This window comes from Clavelina lepadiformis, chromosome 3 (assembly GCF_947623445.1).
Source record: "Clavelina lepadiformis chromosome 3, kaClaLepa1.1, whole genome shotgun sequence".
Lineage (NCBI taxonomy): Eukaryota > Metazoa > Chordata > Ascidiacea > Aplousobranchia > Clavelinidae > Clavelina > Clavelina lepadiformis.
In genome coordinates this window covers 19,147,762-19,166,959 of record NC_135242.1, presented here as the reverse complement: position 1 = coordinate 19,166,959, position 19,198 = coordinate 19,147,762, and the positions used below count along the sequence as shown (strand labels likewise).

The 19,198-nt window shown below is 34.9% G+C and overlaps 5 protein-coding genes across 6 annotated transcripts; 3 read left to right on the top strand and 2 right to left on the bottom strand.

The window, feature by feature from the left end:
• Window positions 1–1,894: 1,894 nt before the first annotated feature.
• Window positions 1,895–3,566, bottom strand: LOC143449534 (ubiquitin thioesterase OTU1-like). The gene has a single exon (XM_076949772.1). The coding sequence runs from the start codon at window positions 3,560–3,562 to the stop codon at window positions 2,669–2,671; it is 894 nt and encodes a 297-aa protein (XP_076805887.1). The 5' UTR covers window positions 3,563–3,566; the 3' UTR covers window positions 1,895–2,668.
• A 34-nt stretch (window positions 3,567–3,600) lies between these two features.
• LOC143449535 (protein LRATD2-like) lies at window positions 3,601–6,967 on the bottom strand. The gene has a single exon (XM_076949773.1). The coding sequence runs from the start codon at window positions 6,250–6,252 to the stop codon at window positions 5,524–5,526; it is 729 nt and encodes a 242-aa protein (XP_076805888.1). The 5' UTR covers window positions 6,253–6,967; the 3' UTR covers window positions 3,601–5,523.
• A 294-nt stretch (window positions 6,968–7,261) lies between these two features.
• LOC143449426 (uncharacterized) lies at window positions 7,262–8,383 on the top strand. 2 transcript variants are annotated; one of them, XM_076949633.1, is made up of 4 exons: window positions 7,262–7,479; window positions 7,630–7,709; window positions 7,822–8,074; window positions 8,212–8,383. In XM_076949633.1, exons 1-4 carry the CDS (start codon window positions 7,364–7,366, stop codon window positions 8,297–8,299), a joined length of 537 nt encoding a protein of 178 aa, XP_076805748.1. In that variant the 5' UTR covers window positions 7,262–7,363; the 3' UTR covers window positions 8,300–8,383. The 2 variants fall into 2 exon arrangements, with proteins under 2 accessions (XP_076805748.1, XP_076805749.1); XM_076949634.1 differs by having other exon boundaries at window positions 7,415–7,479; window positions 7,556–7,709.
• A 2,005-nt stretch (window positions 8,384–10,388) lies between these two features.
• Window positions 10,389–13,279, top strand: LOC143449154 (cleavage and polyadenylation specificity factor subunit 5-like). The gene has a single exon (XM_076949247.1). The coding sequence runs from the start codon at window positions 11,891–11,893 to the stop codon at window positions 12,584–12,586; it is 696 nt and encodes a 231-aa protein (XP_076805362.1). The 5' UTR covers window positions 10,389–11,890; the 3' UTR covers window positions 12,587–13,279.
• Window positions 13,221–17,270, top strand: LOC143449153 (heparan sulfate glucosamine 3-O-sulfotransferase 1-like). The gene is made up of 6 exons (XM_076949246.1): window positions 13,221–13,437; window positions 15,735–15,930; window positions 16,018–16,189; window positions 16,365–16,560; window positions 16,680–16,840; window positions 16,946–17,270. Exons 1-6 carry the CDS (start codon window positions 13,221–13,223, stop codon window positions 17,036–17,038), a joined length of 1,035 nt encoding a protein of 344 aa, XP_076805361.1. The 3' UTR covers window positions 17,039–17,270.
• Window positions 17,271–19,198: the final 1,928 nt, after the last annotated feature.

Genomic DNA, 19,198 nt, shown 5'->3' with positions numbered 1-19,198 from the left:
AAGGTTTGAATTTTAATCAACGTGTAGGCTTTATTTATTTTTCGCTAAGCAGGCCTACTAGTTACAACACGGTACATAAACTTGTTTTTATTTCAACACAAGATGTGTATTGGTATAGTGGTAAAAGCGGCATCCGTGCCTGATAACGAACTGCGTAGACGTTTTTGTAAATGGGTTGAATCGTCCTGGGTTGAATCGTCCGGGGTTGAATCGTCCGTGGGTTGAATCGTCCGCGGGTTGAATCGTCCGGGGTTGAATCGTCCGTGGGTTGAATCCTCCGCGGGTTGAATCGTCCGGGGTTGAATCGTCCGGGGTTGAATCGTCCGGGGTTGAATCGTCCTGGGTTGAATCGTCCGTGGGTTGAATCGTCCGCGGGTTGAATCGTCCTGGGTTGAATCGTCCGCGGGTTGAACCGTCCGTGGGTTGAATGGTCCTGGGTTGAATGGTCCTGGGTTGAATCGTCCGCGGGTTGAATCGTCCGCGAGTTGAATCGTCCGGGGTTGAATCGTCCGTGGGTTGAATCGTCCGACCACCGTAAGATAGAACACTCTATTAAACACCCTAATTGGTAAAGCAAGCGCAGTCATGCGTGATCTTCAACGTTCGGAGGTCATGAAGTGAGAGCTTTCTAAACCCGCAATGATCTCAATTTATAAGTCAGTTTTACTTCCATTTCTCACCTATGGTCATGAATCTTGAATAATAACCGAAAGAGTGCGCTCACGGGTGCAGGCTTTATGTTTATATTTATAGGCTACTTATATTTTTAAGAAAGGTTTATGGTGTGACGCTACTAGATCAAATGCGTAGCACCAAAATCCAAAAATCTCTAAATGCGTTTTGCGTCTGACTTTATGGTTAATTGACTTTGTTTCTCAGCAAGACTGTTTCAACAAAACCTTTTCGTCTCAAGCTATTTAAAAATCTTGCCAAATTGACCAATTATAATTAATTAATGTAAGTCAGCCAGGGATATAAAAAGATTGACTTGACCGGTCCGATCACTATTCAAGCAAATGTAGAAATGTATTTACGTGAACAGACGTTTGTTATAGCACTGCGAATTAAATATTCTTGCAATGGATTTGTAGTTTGTACAGTGATAAACGTTTTCGTAAAGTAATTTCCGAAACATTGACCTATAAGCCAATACGTTTTTCAAGTGGTGCTCGATAACAGCGATGAAGCACTTTTGAAGGACGGAAGTTTCACAATAGCCCGAAAAAATACTTTTCCGTTAAACAAAGCCAGCTGCCTTCTGGAAATCTCTGACCAAAATTCAAGTGATAACAGATCGATAAAATGATCAGTTAGAAAACATTTTGCCGGGTCACCCCCACTAGACCAGAGGTCCATCTTCATTTAAAAAGCCATGGGCTTCTGTTCCTACAAAGATAATAAAGTGCGGTACTCCCTATCCTATTTCACGGTTGATAGCCTGCTATGACGGTGTGCTTAGTGGAAACGCAGACAAGCGACCATAAAGCAACCTGTTAACGGAAGCTGACTTCGTATTCTTTTCTGACGCTGTGTGGCTGTGAACACACGTGGCTTCCGTTTGTTGATATAGTAATGCAGATATTTATATTGTACAGTAAAGTAGCTTCAAATTAGGTCTTCAAAACTAATCTCTTATCATTTAAACAGTATTTATCAAAGTCGCAAATGAAAATGTTTCATGTCCATTTTCACTAATGCCACGCATTGGAAATGAACATTAATTAACTGAATCAAATACTAGTAACAAAACCAGTTAATGTGAATAGCGTAAGGTCAAAAATGTAAAAATGTAGTCACCTTTTACACATCCTGTGGTGTTCTTGGATTACCGATATGTTAAAAAGAGAATCACATTTAATCACTATTAAAATAATTGCTACTTGCCAAAACAGTGAACTGTGAAAATGATTTTATTTTTCACAATCTCCCTGACGTCAAAAAGCAATTCATTGCAACTGTCTCAGCACAGTATAGTAACTGTGTATTATATAAGATTGTATTATATAACTACATATTATACTTGTAATTTCAAAAACATCTGCTGAGGTAGCATTACTTAGGAACAGTGGGTAAAATAACTGCTAAAAACTTCATTTTTAGTGATAATAAATAGGCCAATTGTAAATGCAATTGACTACCCAACACACAAAATGTTAATCTTCCCAATGACAATTGTACAAAAGGGTACCCAGGATTACACACATACAAAAATTCATATGATCAAATTACTATCGCCATTCAAATAATGTAAATCTTTTGGTGGATTTCTTCATTAAATGGTTATACCAACATACAATAAGATATCAGGTGCAAAACTTGTGTTCATGGGGCTCTGGTAGGTATTAAAATGCATATTCCACTTTCAAACAAACTGCTTATAACATTCAGAGTACATCAGGGAAAATTATAATAATTTGCAAAGTAGAGGAGGTCAGGAACCTTTCCATAGTGTGTTTGTACATGCAAGAACTTTGACATAAAAAATCTGTGCACACAACCTTAAAACTAAGCTAAAGTTTGCTTCTGATGTTTAAAAAAGACAACAGTACCACAAAGTACATGAAAAAATCTGCATGAAGAACATACAAGAACATTTTTTTTAAATTTAGCAATAACACTAATCATTAGGTAAATATAGCTATGTTGTGAAATTGTGACCTGTGGTTTATTAACATATTTCTCCAAAATTTCCATGTCCAGTTTCTTTAGCGTGTTGCTGGGCTGATTTCTGTCCAGTCAACCTGGTGTTACAGGTCAAGCATTGTAGTTTAAAATTCCCCACATTGGTGTACTGGCGCGCAGAATGGGCAATTTCAGCGATTTTTAAAGCTTTGGCCAAAGCGAGGTCATCTGACACAGAAAAAATAGTTTGTATGGGCAGGTTTTTATCACCAGAATCTAAAAACATCGGGTCATAATGTATGCCATCATATAACAGAAATACTCTTGTCTTGTAATCACAATCTTGACCATAATTGTCCACTCGCAAAGTTTGGATGTCAACAGCGGCGATCTCAATTTGATAAATTTCAGACAGAATTGAAAGCTCTATGCCACCACCCCATGATGTATCGCACTGTATCCAAATACTGTATTCAGATGGAGCTTTGCCAAGAAATGCCTCAGTATATTTGGATGGATTTGATTGAACCACATTAGCAATGTCTCCTCTAAACTTCTTTGCCCTGCTGTAATCTCTTTCTGATAAATATCCATTCAAGGCAAAATAAACACTGTAAAATAAACAAGAATTGTCTGCAGGAACTTCTTTTCGAATCATAGATGGTTCAAGAACTGGAGGTTTTGACATTTTGTGTTCCACATTAACAATAGTAAAAGTGTCACCAGATTTTACACGCAAATTATCCAAAGTCGCTGATGTGTTTGACAGATCTATTGGCTTCGGTGGATAACCAGACAGAATCTTCTGAAAATCCTCAGCAATGCCAGAAACGGCTTTAATAGCTTTCTTTAAGTCATGTAGCGTAGAGTTGCCATATAATTTTGTGGTTAGTCTATGAGTTCCACTATCAGTTTTACAGCGCAATTGAAGTGCACTCATTTTCTAGATAGCCTATTTCCCTAAGGCTTAAGTTAACACTAAACTTCAAACAAGCAAAATGTAGTAATAATAAAAAGTAACCATATACAATATAAGACAATAAAATGCTGTTAACTTACAGTCAAATGTGTAATAGATCAAGTTCAATTAAATGCAATGTAACATGAGGACTATGCAAGGATATCCATCACAAATGCCAAATTAAGTATTTGTCGGCACTTCGGCAAGCTCAAATTGGCATTACATTACACTATTGGCATTATACCCATACCAAATTGAAAAGAGGATTAGCATTTTAAGAAAATGGCATAAATCAAAAGAAGACAGATGCACTTATAACACACTCACTTAAAAATAAATATATTTAGTATACTACAGTAAGTTTTTAGTATAACAACTGACATTTAGTTTTCACATATACATGGGCACATGTTAATTACCTAGTTTACCACCTTCCCCCTGTGTTGAATTATCAAATGTTAGAATGCAGAATGCAATGTGATTTGATATGGGATTCCATAAGCATCGAATTTAACGTATGTGGGAAATTTTAAACAACTTGTACAGAACATTATTCACAGGTAATCAACATAAATCAAGCCGAAATGGTGTTTTACATAAAAAATGTAACAAATGCTTCCAGCTTTGAGTTAATAACCAAACAGTAAAAAATTGTGTTGAAAGGACACAGTACAAAGCAATCGTACCAGTAGTTGGAGGAAATTATCATGAAAGGTTCATTTCATCTAAGTAACAGGACTGAATTTCTGCAGAGAGAGAGTAAAAGTACCCATGACTAAAGCGGACTTAAAAAGCGGCAACAGAATAAATGGTTAAACACTTTTCATTAACTAATACCATTACCAATATAAGAAAATAACGTTTTCCACTAAGAACTGAAAAGAATCCAGCTTAGTAATCAATTTCATACTAGAATTCTGGGCTACATAGAACAAGAAAAAGTAAAAAAAAATTTAAACCCAATACCTCAATGACTTTTAATCATGGTAAACAATATACAATTTTAACTGGTTGTAGGTGCGTGCGGCAGAGTTACAATGACAGCAAAATTCTAAAAACTAAAACAAATACATTCATACAAAACACCATAACTACGCAGAAACCAACACATAACATCTGCATGGATGTTGAGAGTGAAATGTGGAAACACAAATCAAAGCAAACTCCGGAAATAATATGGTATTCGAAAGATGAGATAATGTGATTCAAACAATATCATTCTCTACTTTTCTTTCAAAGGTTTCGTAAAGGAGTCCTATTTAATAATTTATGAAATATAGACAAGTCAAATACAGACACAATAAAATGAATAATACATTAGTATGAAATGCATCTGCGATGTTACTAACCCATCAGATATCAGCTTAAAATAACACACGGACATAATAACCTACAAATAAAATATTTAATTTTAAACAAAAGCATTGCGCATGAAAATGGAAAATATTGCACTGGTCCTTGGTTTTAGTCATAAAGGTCTCAGTGCAAATGACATGACCGCAGCTTTTTGCAAGTCTGCACACTGGATAAACAATGGAAGTCAGTTAACATTAGTTGAATACAAGTAATTTAACATTGAATTCAGAAAGTTAAGTAAAACTATAATTGTACCACACATCGAAAAGATGGGATACATAATAAAAGAAGTTTAAAAAAGCTCAATTATTTTCAAATTAAAAAATGAGTCTATAAAAGTAGCGGTATTAGTCTAGCTGAAAAGGAATATTTTTCCACCTGAAAAGAGAGAGTAGAAATGGTCTCTACACACCTATTCTAATGAAGTAAACCAATTAAGTAAATTTATGCTTACAAACAGTATGGCAAATATATGTTAAAACATACCCGCAATATGCCCTTCAAAAATTCAAATATAATCTTGAAAACACATATTTTGTGCTTGTACAAAAAAAAATAACATCTTTAGCTAATTATAGTCACAACTATAAATGTTCTATAATAAATATTTCTTTACCAAATTTTTCGACATTTCTTCTGAATTCAACAAGTTCCGATAGGGTGTGAAATCTTTTCGTGGCAGTTTCAGCATCCAACTGCATTTCTAAAACGTATTTCCCTTGTGAAATTTTTGGTGATTTGGAATCAAGGTTATGAATTTGGGTTTCTTCATTTGTGAACTCTGCTTTGCCCGTTCGACACCACATTGCAAAACACTCACTGCTGCTCCATATAGAAGTCTTACCCACTTGAGTCTGAGCGTTGTTCACTATTTGAACTGCAGGCAAGGATTTTTGCTTATAAATAATGTTGGCTGGCCTGGCTTGCCGATCTGTACAAATCTCAGAAGATTTGACTTCACAGACTTTTCCTTTATGCAAATGAACAAACATATCATGACCAACATAAATGGCCCAATGAAAACGTTTTCCTGCTTTGACAAACTCAACAGCATCTCCAGGTTGAACTTGTCTAAAAAATTCCAGATTATCAACAGGCTCACAGTAATACTTGCGTTCTGCAAGCAGTCGCCCATTGCACGTAACGTAATATGGCCACATTTCATAGTCCATTTTGTTATCATGGACTACTCTGTCACTAGAATCTTCATCCGTCGTATGGAAGACAAACATTAGGTCTTCATTTTTTGTAGGGTCACCTTCAGTTGCAGATGCAACTTGTTTATAAGCACTGTTTGACTCATTCTGACCCATGACTTACATTTGATTCCACAAAGACAAACTTTTAAAAAACAATTTAAAATACAAGTGTAAACAATTAGTCACTTAAAAACACACACACTTTGGAAAAAAATTTAAAAACTCCTCAGAAAAAAGCTTTCCTATGTGCCTCTAGTAAGGTATACTAAAAGTTACTAATGTAGGGGAGGAATGCGTCGAATCAAACACAAAAAATTTGAGAATATTAAACATAAACATTTCAACACTTCTATTATTTTCAAAAATCTAAATCTTGTCCAAATCCAAATCTTAATTCCAGATTCAGCCTGAGTTATTATTTATTTGTTTTGTCTAAAGTTAGAAATCAGCAGCAAAACGTTTAAATTTTTTATAGTATGATCGACTGTAAACACAGTTAATTAAATGGTTGCCAGATGTTTTACCGTTAGATGGTAGTTAAGTTGTAAAGGATAAAAATGGATTTATTGTTTCATTTCCGAATAAAAATTACTAGCTTAAGCGTGGTTTTGTTGCTTGACTAGTACCGGTAGGTAGGATCGAGACGTTTATCAAAACCTATTATTTTTATTCTCATGAACCTGAATCTTTTACAGTTTGGAACATTCCAACTGTGTAGGCTAGCCCATGTACTTAGAATGCTATCCTGCTGATTTCAATTCAAATAAAACAAGTTCTACTGAAACATATAGTGATATATTTTTGAGAAGTAAAATATTATACTAGATTACTAGGCTAGCCTATAGTAGTCTATGATTTACAATCCTAAAAAACCCAGTGGTCGAAATCATTTTCACGCAAAAAGCAGGTTGAGAGAACAACATCATATAAAAATTTCACGCATCAATACACATCCTAACAGTAACTTTTTTGATACAATTTCATCAACGATATAAAGAACATGATGGGAAACTACCCCCTCCTCGTTTGTTTCTTTTTTATGAGAAGAGAAGGTTTTGTTTCGCCCGCGTCACGCATGGTTGCGGACACTTACTCATTCACACTATGTGAGTCGTGGCGAAAAGTTATACGCATTTGCATGGTTCGTTTATCGATTACTGAGAAGTGAGGTTGCTGTTTACGTTGTTTTGACGATTCAAACGTGTGTAGCCTATCAGTTGCCAACATGTCGTCTGCACCAGCACTTACTGCTGAATATTTAATTGAAATCGTTGTCGACGATGAAGAGTGTATAATCAAGCCTGTATCATCTTCTGCTTTGCAAGCTAATGATCTCTTTCAGTAAGTTAAGAATTAAGATAGGCTGAGGCTAAGAGACCTTTTAAGTATAAGGTGCTTATAGCTTTATATGATTTAGAAACTATCTCTCACACCAGGAAAATAGAAGGTTGGATGCATTTAATGAGTTTACTTTTGCATGTTACTGGTTAGGTGTAAATACTGTGATGAAAAATTTAAAAGTCAGCGAGGTTTTGAAGTTCATCAAAAGGTCAAGCATCGTGGTTATTTAGGTAAGTCCTGCAGCCTTAAGGTTTTATATATTTTTATAAGTTTACATGTTTAGCAAGATAAATTTGTGTGTATGCCAAATACAGGATTTTTCACAAGCTAACATTTTTTAAGGCTTTTCCTCTGAGACGTGTTCTTGCAAAACAATTAAAAGTATGTGGGTTGAGGTATGTGAATCACCAGATGATTTGACGACAGAAGCCATTGATTACTTTATGAACATTTTCGCCACCAAACCAAATGGATCTGAGTTGTTGACAACGTTTAGTATAGATGGCATATCTAGAATTCTTCATATTTTTGGCCCGAATGCAGATCGATGCAAATCACTTGAAGCCACAAGAAAAATGTTTGATCTTTTTCTCAGGTATATATTTTTATGATTCAGCTTAACATTTAATGTGATAAGATATTAATGTTGTATTATACTGATATTGAATGGTGTGGTATAATATGTTCCAACTTTCTGAAATCAATTGCAATAAGTTGGATTGTTTACTCTAGGAAAATACACGCAGAAAATACAACAGAATTGCCATCAAGTAACCTCACTCCTGATGAAATTAGTATTCTCGAGTATGTTGGAGGATAAATTCTGCGTAAACTGAAACGCAATTTTAATTTGTATGTTACACATTTGTACACGTTTCGTCTTTAAATAAAGGTGGTGAGTCCACCCTAGGTGTGAATTCAAATGCAACAAAATGTTTATGATGTAACAAAGGCTTTGTTTGACTTGAATGCTGGATGATGTAATAATGCTTGCTATCTAGTTTTGATGGCAGGAGCTAGACTTGTAAACATTCAATTTATTTTCTTATCGCTGTAGTTCAGTGTTTCTCAAACTTTTTGCGATCGCGTACCACTCATTCGTTTTTTTTGCTACACTGCGTACCACCTGGCTCCTGAATGACTTATTTTACTCAAATGTACCGGTATTTATTAGTTATTACCGTTATTACTATACCATAACACCAATGAATAGCAAGAAAACACAATTTAATTTGATAGAAGCAACTGTTTCTTCTGCACAAGCTTGTCTATCCGGGGCAACACATTACTCACAGCACATCGAAAATCATGTTCAGCGGTACGCGGTACCACTTAAAAAGCTCTCGCGTACCACAGTTTGAGAACCACTGCTTTAGTTAAAAGAAAAGCGATTACACGGTTCGAAAGATGAATGTCCTGCCGTGTCAGAAATGTTTTAGTTGTCAAAATTGACCCATCGTACTTCGAGTAATTGTACAAATTTCAGGCTAATTTTAGTACTGGTTTTGCAAGTGTGCATGTGCATGAACTTGTCCTCTCGGTATAACAAACTTTTTCTTTCTAATACTTCTGCCCATGCTTCTTTTTTTTGATACAAATTTTTTTGTTTGGTACACTAAACAAATTGTGCTGAGGTTGACAGTTGTTGCATTCAGGCATGCAACATATACGTGGCATTTTAATATTGCAGTCTCAATCTGCAAGCATACCTGTAGATCTTTAGGCCTAGTTTCACCGAGTTTTAAAAATTTCGCACCATTGTAAACTTCAAAGTTAACCAAATTCAGCTAGGCCTATAGGCTATACTGATATATATTAGCTTCCAAAGGTCACCTTCCCCTAATCATAGTTCTTTCTCCGTAAGGCTACACTAAGTCCAAGGCTCAACCAAAGTCAAACGTGTGAAACGGATGTGACCGCACTGAAGCGTAACGAGGGCGAAATAAAAACGGTACTTCCCCTAGCAGTTTCCTATCATGTTCTTTATATCGTTGATTTCACATCTATGTTGCGTTTGGGGCAATATGATTATGCGAATGCTCATTAAAAGTCCGCAAATTATACATCGACAGATAGGATAGAAAATTTTTCTTTCAATAATTTTAACGACGTGCCCATGTTTTAAATGAACACTCCCTGGTGGTAACTCAAACATTACGGTTTCTGTCTCTAACATTACAGTCCGGTCCCCAAATTGTTCCCATCGTTTTTGCAATTTTTGAGTGATGTGGTCGATCGTAGCACTGAAAAGTAGTCTATAAAAGTAAATTACTTCAAAAGTAGTATACGTTATAACAGTACAGTAGTAACTACGTAGTACTTTAGGCTATTTTATAGTAGTCTTAAGTAGATAGTCTTTAGATCGGTACTCGATAAGAAAGTTATGAGTTACATGATTTCTATGTAAGTAACTTTGCCTTTTGACAGTTCACATAATTCCTATAGATGTACTGTAAACCAAGTAAAACTACATCTTTATTTTTCAACATTTGACTTTGAGACAGTAAAATATTCCACTATAAATCATAGAATAAATTTATTTTCTTATATAATGTGCGAAAACGGTTACTTAGTATTAAAAACTTAAAACTTCATGTATTAGAAAAATTTAATCTGTCATACTTGCTACTTATAGAAAAAAGGTTTTTAAAATTTCAAAACATTTTTATTCTTTAACACCAAATAAATGTTTCTGTGGACTTTGATTGGTATAATAATAATAATGATTTGTGTTGAAAAAATTTTGTGCTAGCTTTAAGTTCGGTGATGCTGTTGTACCAATCAGTTCTGTGAAACACTAATAGCCTAAGAAGGCAATGCTTTGGCGGCGTTGTTGGCTGGTTGCAGAGTTGAACTGACTGAAGAGTTTATTTTCAGTGCTCTCGACAAATGCGCCAATAAATGTACTCCAAAAGTATGCGCCACGTCAACGTAACACTTAAAATATACAACACAGGGAAAGACGGAAATTCTGCTCCAGAAACGGATTTCCATAACTCATCATAGAAACTTTCCAGTATAGGGACTTGTTGCAATAATGCATTAGTCATTGGTGTGAGTTTCTCGCTCTAGCAATGTTGTGGGTTGGTTTTGGTTTTACAGTCTTTAGTTTCAAGAATAATGCCATGCTATTTTTCATCGGTTTTTAAGTATTTGGAGCATAAATTTGTGTTGTAGACTGGTGATGACGTTTTTGTATATATTTCTACTGTTCGCAAATAAAATCTAGACTACTGAAATGCTTGCATTAGGCTATGCGTCATAGTGGAAAGTGAGGTTCCTTTACTTTGTGCTTGTGCCCAATGTAAAATGTGGAAGCTATACACACACGAGATTCAGCAACATGCATGCTGAAATTTTTATCTTCATGCCGATTTATGATAAATCAATAAGCAAAAACTGGTTGTTTGAACTCTAATAGACCCTTTCCGAGTCACGGCTACCATTTTGCTTTGGGTGGCAAGATTTTTCCAATCATCTATCTTTAACAATGGAAATTGGGGTCTACTGCACAACCACAGAATGCATTTGTATACTAGATCCCAGCTACTCAAATTGTGATGTCATATGATTGTGCATTTTCATACTAGACCCGGAAATTGTTAACCCACTATGATTCCTTTTTTTAAATTGAAAGCGCTCTGGGCGTTGACTTACAAATGTTTTACTCAGGTAGGTACTAACGTAAATTTCTTTTCACAATAAAAAAAGCTTTTGAAAAAAATTACCCAGTTTTTATTTTACAGTGCTTTGAATCCTATGCATTGGTTTTGTTCGACATGAGATAACGTTCCGTCTGTACATACTCTGTAGCATGTGGCGTGAAATGCGTAAAAGTTTGCATGATATTTGTGGCATGTTACAAATGCAATTTTGCCTTGCATTACAAGCAAAGTTTAAAACAAAATACTAGCAGTAAGTGTGAACTGAAGTACTGCAATTAAACGTGTTGCAGAAATCACGCAAGCTCCGACGCATTTCGAGTCACGACGTCGTCGCAAATTTTTTATTGTGTTGAAAAATTCATATGCTGGGTGAAATCGTTATTATCTGGTGCATAAAATACATGCGTTGATAGTGGGTTGACAATTTCCTTCGTTAAGTATAGGCAATGGAAAAAATCTTGCCAACCAGACAGTAACTCAGATAGCGTCTATCTATAATAACTAAACTAGGCTAAGAGTTGAGGCTTTAGTGTATGCCAAAATTTGTGTCTTTGCTTGCATGTTTTCTAAACGAAAACTGCCATGCTTTCCAATTAAGCTCGGAATCAGGTTTATCTAACATGTTTCTTTGGTTAAATTAAAATTATTACTGCTAAAATAATTACCATATTTTTTTTCAAAGTTTGAGATACTGATATTATTGTTTTTTTTAGATCTGCTTGAGTTGGGTTGCATAGTTGATTGCAATGGCTGTGCGAAGACAAAGTAGTGGTTCTGGTTGGCCAAGATATTCACAGCAACCCTCTTATAATTCTAATGATGCCACTGTTGATTTGAAAACCTCCAGCCCATACTTAAATCGAGGAATTAGTCTTTATCCTTTGACAAACTACACTTTTGGGACAAAGGAACCGTTGTATGAACGTGATAGCACTGTTCAGGCACGTTTTCAACGAATGCGTGAAGAATTTGACAAGGGAGGGCAGCGTCGCTCTGTAGAAGGTGTTTTAATTGTTCATGAACATGGTTTGCCTCATGTTTTACTCCTGCAGCTGGGTACTACCTTTTTTAAGCTTCCTGGAGGAGAGCTTATTAATGGAGAAGGGGAAGTTGAAGGATTAAAAAGACTGATGACTGAAACTCTTGGTCGTCAAGATGGTGTTGCCCAGGAATGGATAATAGAAGATTGCATTGGAAACTGGTGGAGACCTAATTTTGAGCCTCCACTATATCCCTATATTCCTGCTCACATCACCAAACCAAAAGAACATAAAAAGTTATTTCTGGTTCAGCTGGGAGAAAAGGCTCTGTTTGCAGTTCCTCGCAACTATAAACTGGTGGCTGCACCTCTCTTTGAACTTTATGACAACTCAACTGGATATGGTCCAGTCATCTCTAGTTTACCACAGTTACTTAGCCGATTTAATTTCGTTTATAATTAAATCGATGCTTTTTATTAATTGAAAGAAGTTGTCTTTTTATTGAGCACACAAAGGAATCACTAAACGCGTGCTCAAAGAAGTTGTCACATCTGTACTGTGGACTTGATTAGCTTGAAAATTTTCAGTGCATAACCATTTCTTTCAATTTCTGTGTTTATTTCAACTGATGTTTCTTTTTGTAAATTTGGTTAAACTTCGCAATGTTATCACCACAAATTCAAAGTTATTATCTTGTAAATGTGGAATTATGTGTACATATTATCACTCAATACATTTTACCAAGAGGAATATGTTCTGTTGATTTCCATTTAAAATACTTGGTTTTGTTCTGGATGCCAATCATACAAGTTGTGTAAAATGTTGCAATGATAATTCTTTTTAAACCAAGCTTTATGCCAACAGGTATGATGAGTTATTAAAATGTTTTTTTATTTGAAGCACAGTAAAAGTTGTATGACTTTTGTATCAGTTAGCTATATAAATATGAAACTGCTCATGTTTGATTATTTTCTAGGAAAAAGTTAATCCATGTTACAATGTATATGATGGTTTTTTTACATATAATTTGAATATCAGCTCTTTAGTTATTTTTACTGCTGCGTTGTGAAGTAACAGCCTCCCAAAAAAACTATGCATGTCATCACTTAATGTTTTGAGCATATTATTAATACTGCCAATTTTACTTTTTAAGAACATGAGGAAAGGCATTAAACGTGGCCCTTTTCTTCTTATTTTATTATTTCTGTGCTTTCGCTTCTATAATAACATTTCAACGCAAACTGGAAACTACTTCTATGTCAAAAAATACCTCTTATCTGCATTTGAAACAGAAGATTATGTTTGTACAGGAGGTAAGTGATGGTGTAAATTTAATCAAACTGATTATCGAAATGTAATACCAGTGGTTAAATTAAAGAGGAAGGGAATCAACCAAAGAATTTAACTTACATGATAAAATGAAACGTTAAAGTAAAATTGTCCAATGGCCTGGCTTGACCCCCACAAGTTCTACAATCTACTACTTTAATTAATTTTTACCATGATCCACTAAATCAAAACTAGATAACATGTGTTTAGATTTATTACAACAGTTATAATAGCAACTTTATAATTGTGTTCTTTAGTTGTCATAACTATGCAAGTTTAACTATTCTGAACGATACAAGCTCCTCTATTTTAACTTTCACTTCTACCCTGCATATTGCTGAAGTCTGAACACAAGGTGAACTTTTACCAAAACATTCTTATTCAATATGCAGAAATAAATAAAATTTTGATTTGGCAGTCAAATTGAGTTCTAATCTATTTTGTTGCAGTTTAAGACGTAAGGGCTAGTAAGATTGGTTGTTTTGAAAAAGTTAATGCAAAAAATGCTCAACATAACTCTCGTTTTTGCTATTGCAACAAACGATACAGAATTATTATCTCTAAAGAAGATGATCCATACAAAAAGTTGAAGAGATCCCGATCAGCCGTTTGGTCATTAGTCCCAGAAAGCACAGAGTATTTAATGGACAAATGTCAATGTATGGAATAAATAAATGACAAGTTATGACAGTTTCCTCAAGGTGCCTTTCTTTGTCTCCTTTCAAAGACAAACATGTTACATAGTGTGTAGTAAAGTTTGTTAATGTAACTACCGTCTTTCTCTGAAAATAAGACAGGACTTATATTATTTTTCGCTTAAAAATATGACACTAGGGCTTATTTTAGGGGATGTCTTTTATTTTCATTTATTAAAAACAAAGTTGAAAATTATGTTTATTCAAAAATGATCATATCATCGTCCTCAGGTCATTGCACTTTCGCGCTATGGATCTACTACTAGGTCTTATTTTAAAAGTAGGGCATATATTAAAATCATTCTCGAAATTCAGGCTAGATCTTATTTTTAGGGTAGGTTTTATTTTCGGAGAAACACGGTAGAAGGGGGCATAATCAGGTAACTAAATAAATTACATGGATTCAGCCCTGTACTATAAACTGAGTAAAAAATTTATATGTTAATTATCAGTCACCATATCTTACAAAGGCCATACTTTTTCATCAACAAATCTCATATTTGGCGCATTATATCCAGAAAATTAAAGTGGGCATTGGGGGCCACATAAAATAGTCTTGTCTTAGTTCCCTGACCCCTAATCTGCACAAATGTTCTTTGATGGAAGCAAAATGGGGCTGGTATGTAAAAAAAAATTAAAAAGATGTGATAATAGTCGCTGTTGTAATAAAATTGAGCTTGATAGGTTGTTGTGGTCAACTTCAGCTTTTGCTAATTTTAATTTCATTATTATTTCATGATATCTCAGCTGCATGTTATGAAATTCTGTTTTTTATTAGGGAATTCTAAGACGAACATGCAAAATTTCATAAAAACCCCCACCAGTGTTGTAATGACTCGAGTCACGTTTTTAAATTACTTGACTTGTCTTGAGTCAATGCTTGAAAGGACTTGACTCGAGTCTTGGAAAGTAACTTGATGCAAGTCATTAAATCCTTGTTAAGTTATTGACCAATTGAATTACTGACATTTGATTTTGTTACGAACAATCGGTTAAAGGTATAGTCAATGACCTGACTTGCATTATATTTTAACTTGATCCAATTAGTAATTTGACTCGACTTGATTTAAGTCAACTTGTGACATGACTTGACTCGAGTCTTAAAAAAATGACTGGGTTACACTACTGCCCCCCACCACCACCACCTTGAATGCTTAGTATTTATGTTCATCACATAATGGAGTATATCAATAACGTTTAATAAACTTCCATTGCACCTCAAGTTTTGGTTAATCCAAATAGATAAACCTTTGATGAACTTGGGTCTGTTTTTTATTTATTTCTCTTCGATCTCCAGCTGTTCCAATAATGTCACAGAGTGTGGTTTAAAAATGGAAGCTGGTCTATTTTAATGATCTGGAGATGTTGTTTAGCATGTTTATTTGAGTACATTGTCATTGGTCATTCAAGGGTATTACCCTATACATTTTATACAAAACTGTATTCAAAATTACAAGGAATGATTAATTTTTTTCATAAATCACTCATATCTAATAACTAGAATATACTTTCACCTAAGATTGTTGAAATTTGTGTTACTGCAGTATTTCTCGGGATGTTTTAGTGTGATATTGTATTGTATGTAGATGGAGTGTGCCTACCATCAGCTAACTTAGAAATTTGGAAGCATCAGGCTCTTCCCAGTGTGTTGATCATTGGTGCAAAAAAGTGTGGAACACGTGCGCTTATTAGTATGCTGGCAGCTCATCCGAACATAAAAACTTTGCACGCTGAAGGCCATTATTTTGATGATCAGGAATCATATTCTTTAGGATTAAACTGGTATATTTAAGTTACTTACTGCTATACGTTTTGCATTGTAAAACTTTTGAAATCAATTGGTAAGGATGGTTATAAACTGATTAACAGGTATCGCAGTCGTATGCCAGAATCAAATCAATCTCAAATCACAATAGAGAAGACCCCCTCTTACATTTGGGCTCCAGATGTGCTTGAAAGGGTTCGCTCATTGAATCCAGATATGAAGCTAATAGCAGTGCTGCGGAATCCAGTTGATAGATTACTAAGTGACCATGTACAAGTGAGTAATTTATATTAATTATTTTCCCTGTGTGCTTCAAATGTACAAATGGTAACACTTTTGTTCAGTCTTGAAATAAAGCCACATACCATAGTTTAATTTTATTGCACAATATTTCACTTTCTGTTGCATACATTCATTGTTTTAAGAAAAACAGTAGTTCATCCATTAATAGATTGATTTAAGACGCTTTCGAAAGAATCAGACTCCTCTTAAGGATCCAGATGAAATATATGTTGACAAAGAAAATAAGAAGCTACGAAACAGTCATCGTGTGCGGCTGGGCGAGTATGAGGTTTACCTTTCAAGATGGTACAAAGCGTTTTCTCCAAATCAAATACTTGTTCTGGATGGAGACAAATTTATATCAGGTATTTATGCGCTAGAAATCCACTGAATCATCAATACAAAACTCTCTATTCAAATTACTTCATACTTAGAAGGTTTGATTTTAATTTTATGCTTAAACTGTCCAATTTGTTGGGCGTAGATGCCCTTTCAGGTCTACTGGAGGTGCAATCATTCCTTGGTCTACCAGCATATTATGATGATATCAATATCTTTTTTAATGAAACAAAAGGGTTTTATTGCTACTTATCAAATGGCATTCCTTCGTGTTTGGGTACCAATAAAGGAAGAGCTAAGATGCAGGTAATGTTGGAATATCTACATTTATATCATACACCATACACCATATAAACTTAAAGCAATGGTAGTAATACTTTACTGACGCACATAAACGATACTTAATTTCAGATTGATGACCACGTGAGAAAAATAATGTATGACCATTACAAACCATACAATGAACGTTTATTCAAACTGATTGGAAAATCTTTTAACTGGTAGATACTATTTTACTATGCCATATACCTCATACTTTTAGTTATTTTGATCATGTGTAATTCATTTTCTGTATACACCATTGTGAATCTTCCAAAATTTTACACATATTTCCAGTTTATCTTCATTGACATTCTTTTTTTATATATATACATATTCGTTTTTCTTCAAAGATACATATATATGTGCATTTCTTGCCACATTGATATAAATCACTTGATTTTCTTTATGAAAAGTACTTTTTTTGTGTTATTGTTTATGAGCAGTCATCAGAAGGATTAGGTTCTTCCAGTCCTCCGCGCATAGGCACCTATGCATGCCATCAAACAACAAATAGTTATGACCAATCCAAATGCTAATGCAATTCCATCTCCAGCATCAAAGGCAAATGTACCACGTATTAATCCACTCAGTAGCAATGTTACAGAAACGGCTAGAACTGAATCCATTTTCAGAATGTAGTTCTTACTCGTTATAAATCAAAGTCACAAGTCAACAACAATTTTCTATAAAACACAACTGTTAGTAGTTGCACCGAAATCAAGTACCAGGTTGTATTTAACGGTGCAAGTCAAATAGCAGTGCAATCGCAAACTGCGATTCCCAGTTGTGCTGTAGGTCTACTGTTGTAATACACTTGAGGAAGATATGAACGATACTTGCTTCTGTTCAATGGTTCAGATAAACAGTTCCAAATTCAAGCAATACCATATAAAAAATAGCCACCATCTGGCAGAATCCTAGCAAAATCATGCAACCCAAAACAACAAAAGGTCAATGGAGCAAATTTGCGGCATACAAACATGAAGCAAAGCAACATGTATGGTTAAAGCATCCAAACCAGATTGTCAGTCATGGAGTAATGTAAATTGTTAAAGGTATAAAATTGTTAAACAAAACAAAAACTTTTTATTTTATGTTTTAAAGCAATTTCTTACCCTTAACAATGATACCTTTAAAATTCAGCCCGATAGTGTTATCAGGTATTTAATTGACAAGCCAGGAGCTTGACAGAATATCATCACTAAATGATAGAGTCAACTAAAACTTTGAGCGATTCTGCTTAGAAAGTTAGCTTAGTGCCTGCTAAATGACTGAAATTTTCCAATGGATGGGGATAAGTGTTAAAGGTATCTTCGTTAAGAGTAAGAAATTGTTAATATGAGTCAATAAAGTAGTGGTGGTACCTGACTCGATTTCTTAGCAGAGTCGCTCAACGTTTCGGATGCCAGGATGCTTAATAATATTTAAACACAGTTGCATTTGCAGCTGGTTGATCGGGTACTTGTCAATTAACTAAATGTTTGGATATTTTCTTATGGATGGGGTTGAGTTTGTAAGGGATCATTGTAAAGGGTAAGAAAATGTTTTAAAATTTGTTCTAATACCAAACAAGCATTTGGGTCTAGTGCAGAAGTGCACAACCTCAGGATGCCTTTTCATACTAGAGCCCAGCTACTCAAATTGTGACGTCAACTGGTTGTGCACTTCTGCACTAAACCCAAACATTTTGTATGCGTAATGTATATCCATCTATGGAACTTGCACAAGGCAAACTTCCTTTTTGTCTTGCAAAGACTTTCCTCAATTTAAGGATAAAGACTATAAAACCGTAATATGCTCTCAACCTGCCAATGATAATGACCTAGATATTATTGCGATGATTTGTTGGTTTGAACTCCAAACCTTATCTCAGTTAAGTACTATTTTGCGAAATGCAGTTTGATTTCTGAAATTTAAATTCCCTGCACCGGTAAGCTATTCTTATTCCAGGCCAATTGCACAACCACCTGACCCTGCTACTCGAATTTTGGCTGTGTACTTCTGTACTAGCCTACACTACCTAGGCCTATTCCGTGTGCAATTTTCTTAAAAAGTTTGCAGCTGACCTATTTGGCAAAGTGAAGTCATTACAACGAAAACAGTCGTAACACTATCTTGGGTATTTCCCTTACACAATAGTTTTGTAAATAAACATCTCACATATTTTTTTTTTAAGTTAGACTTTAGCAATAAAGTGGCAAATTAAAAAATCAATAATGCATAAAATAAGTTAAGATTTTAGTGGCTACCCACCACCACCCAGTAAACTTGTTGCCACCACTTTATTGCATATCGCTTTAGCCTTTAAGTGAGTTTGCACTAATTGTACAGTGGTATGTCTGG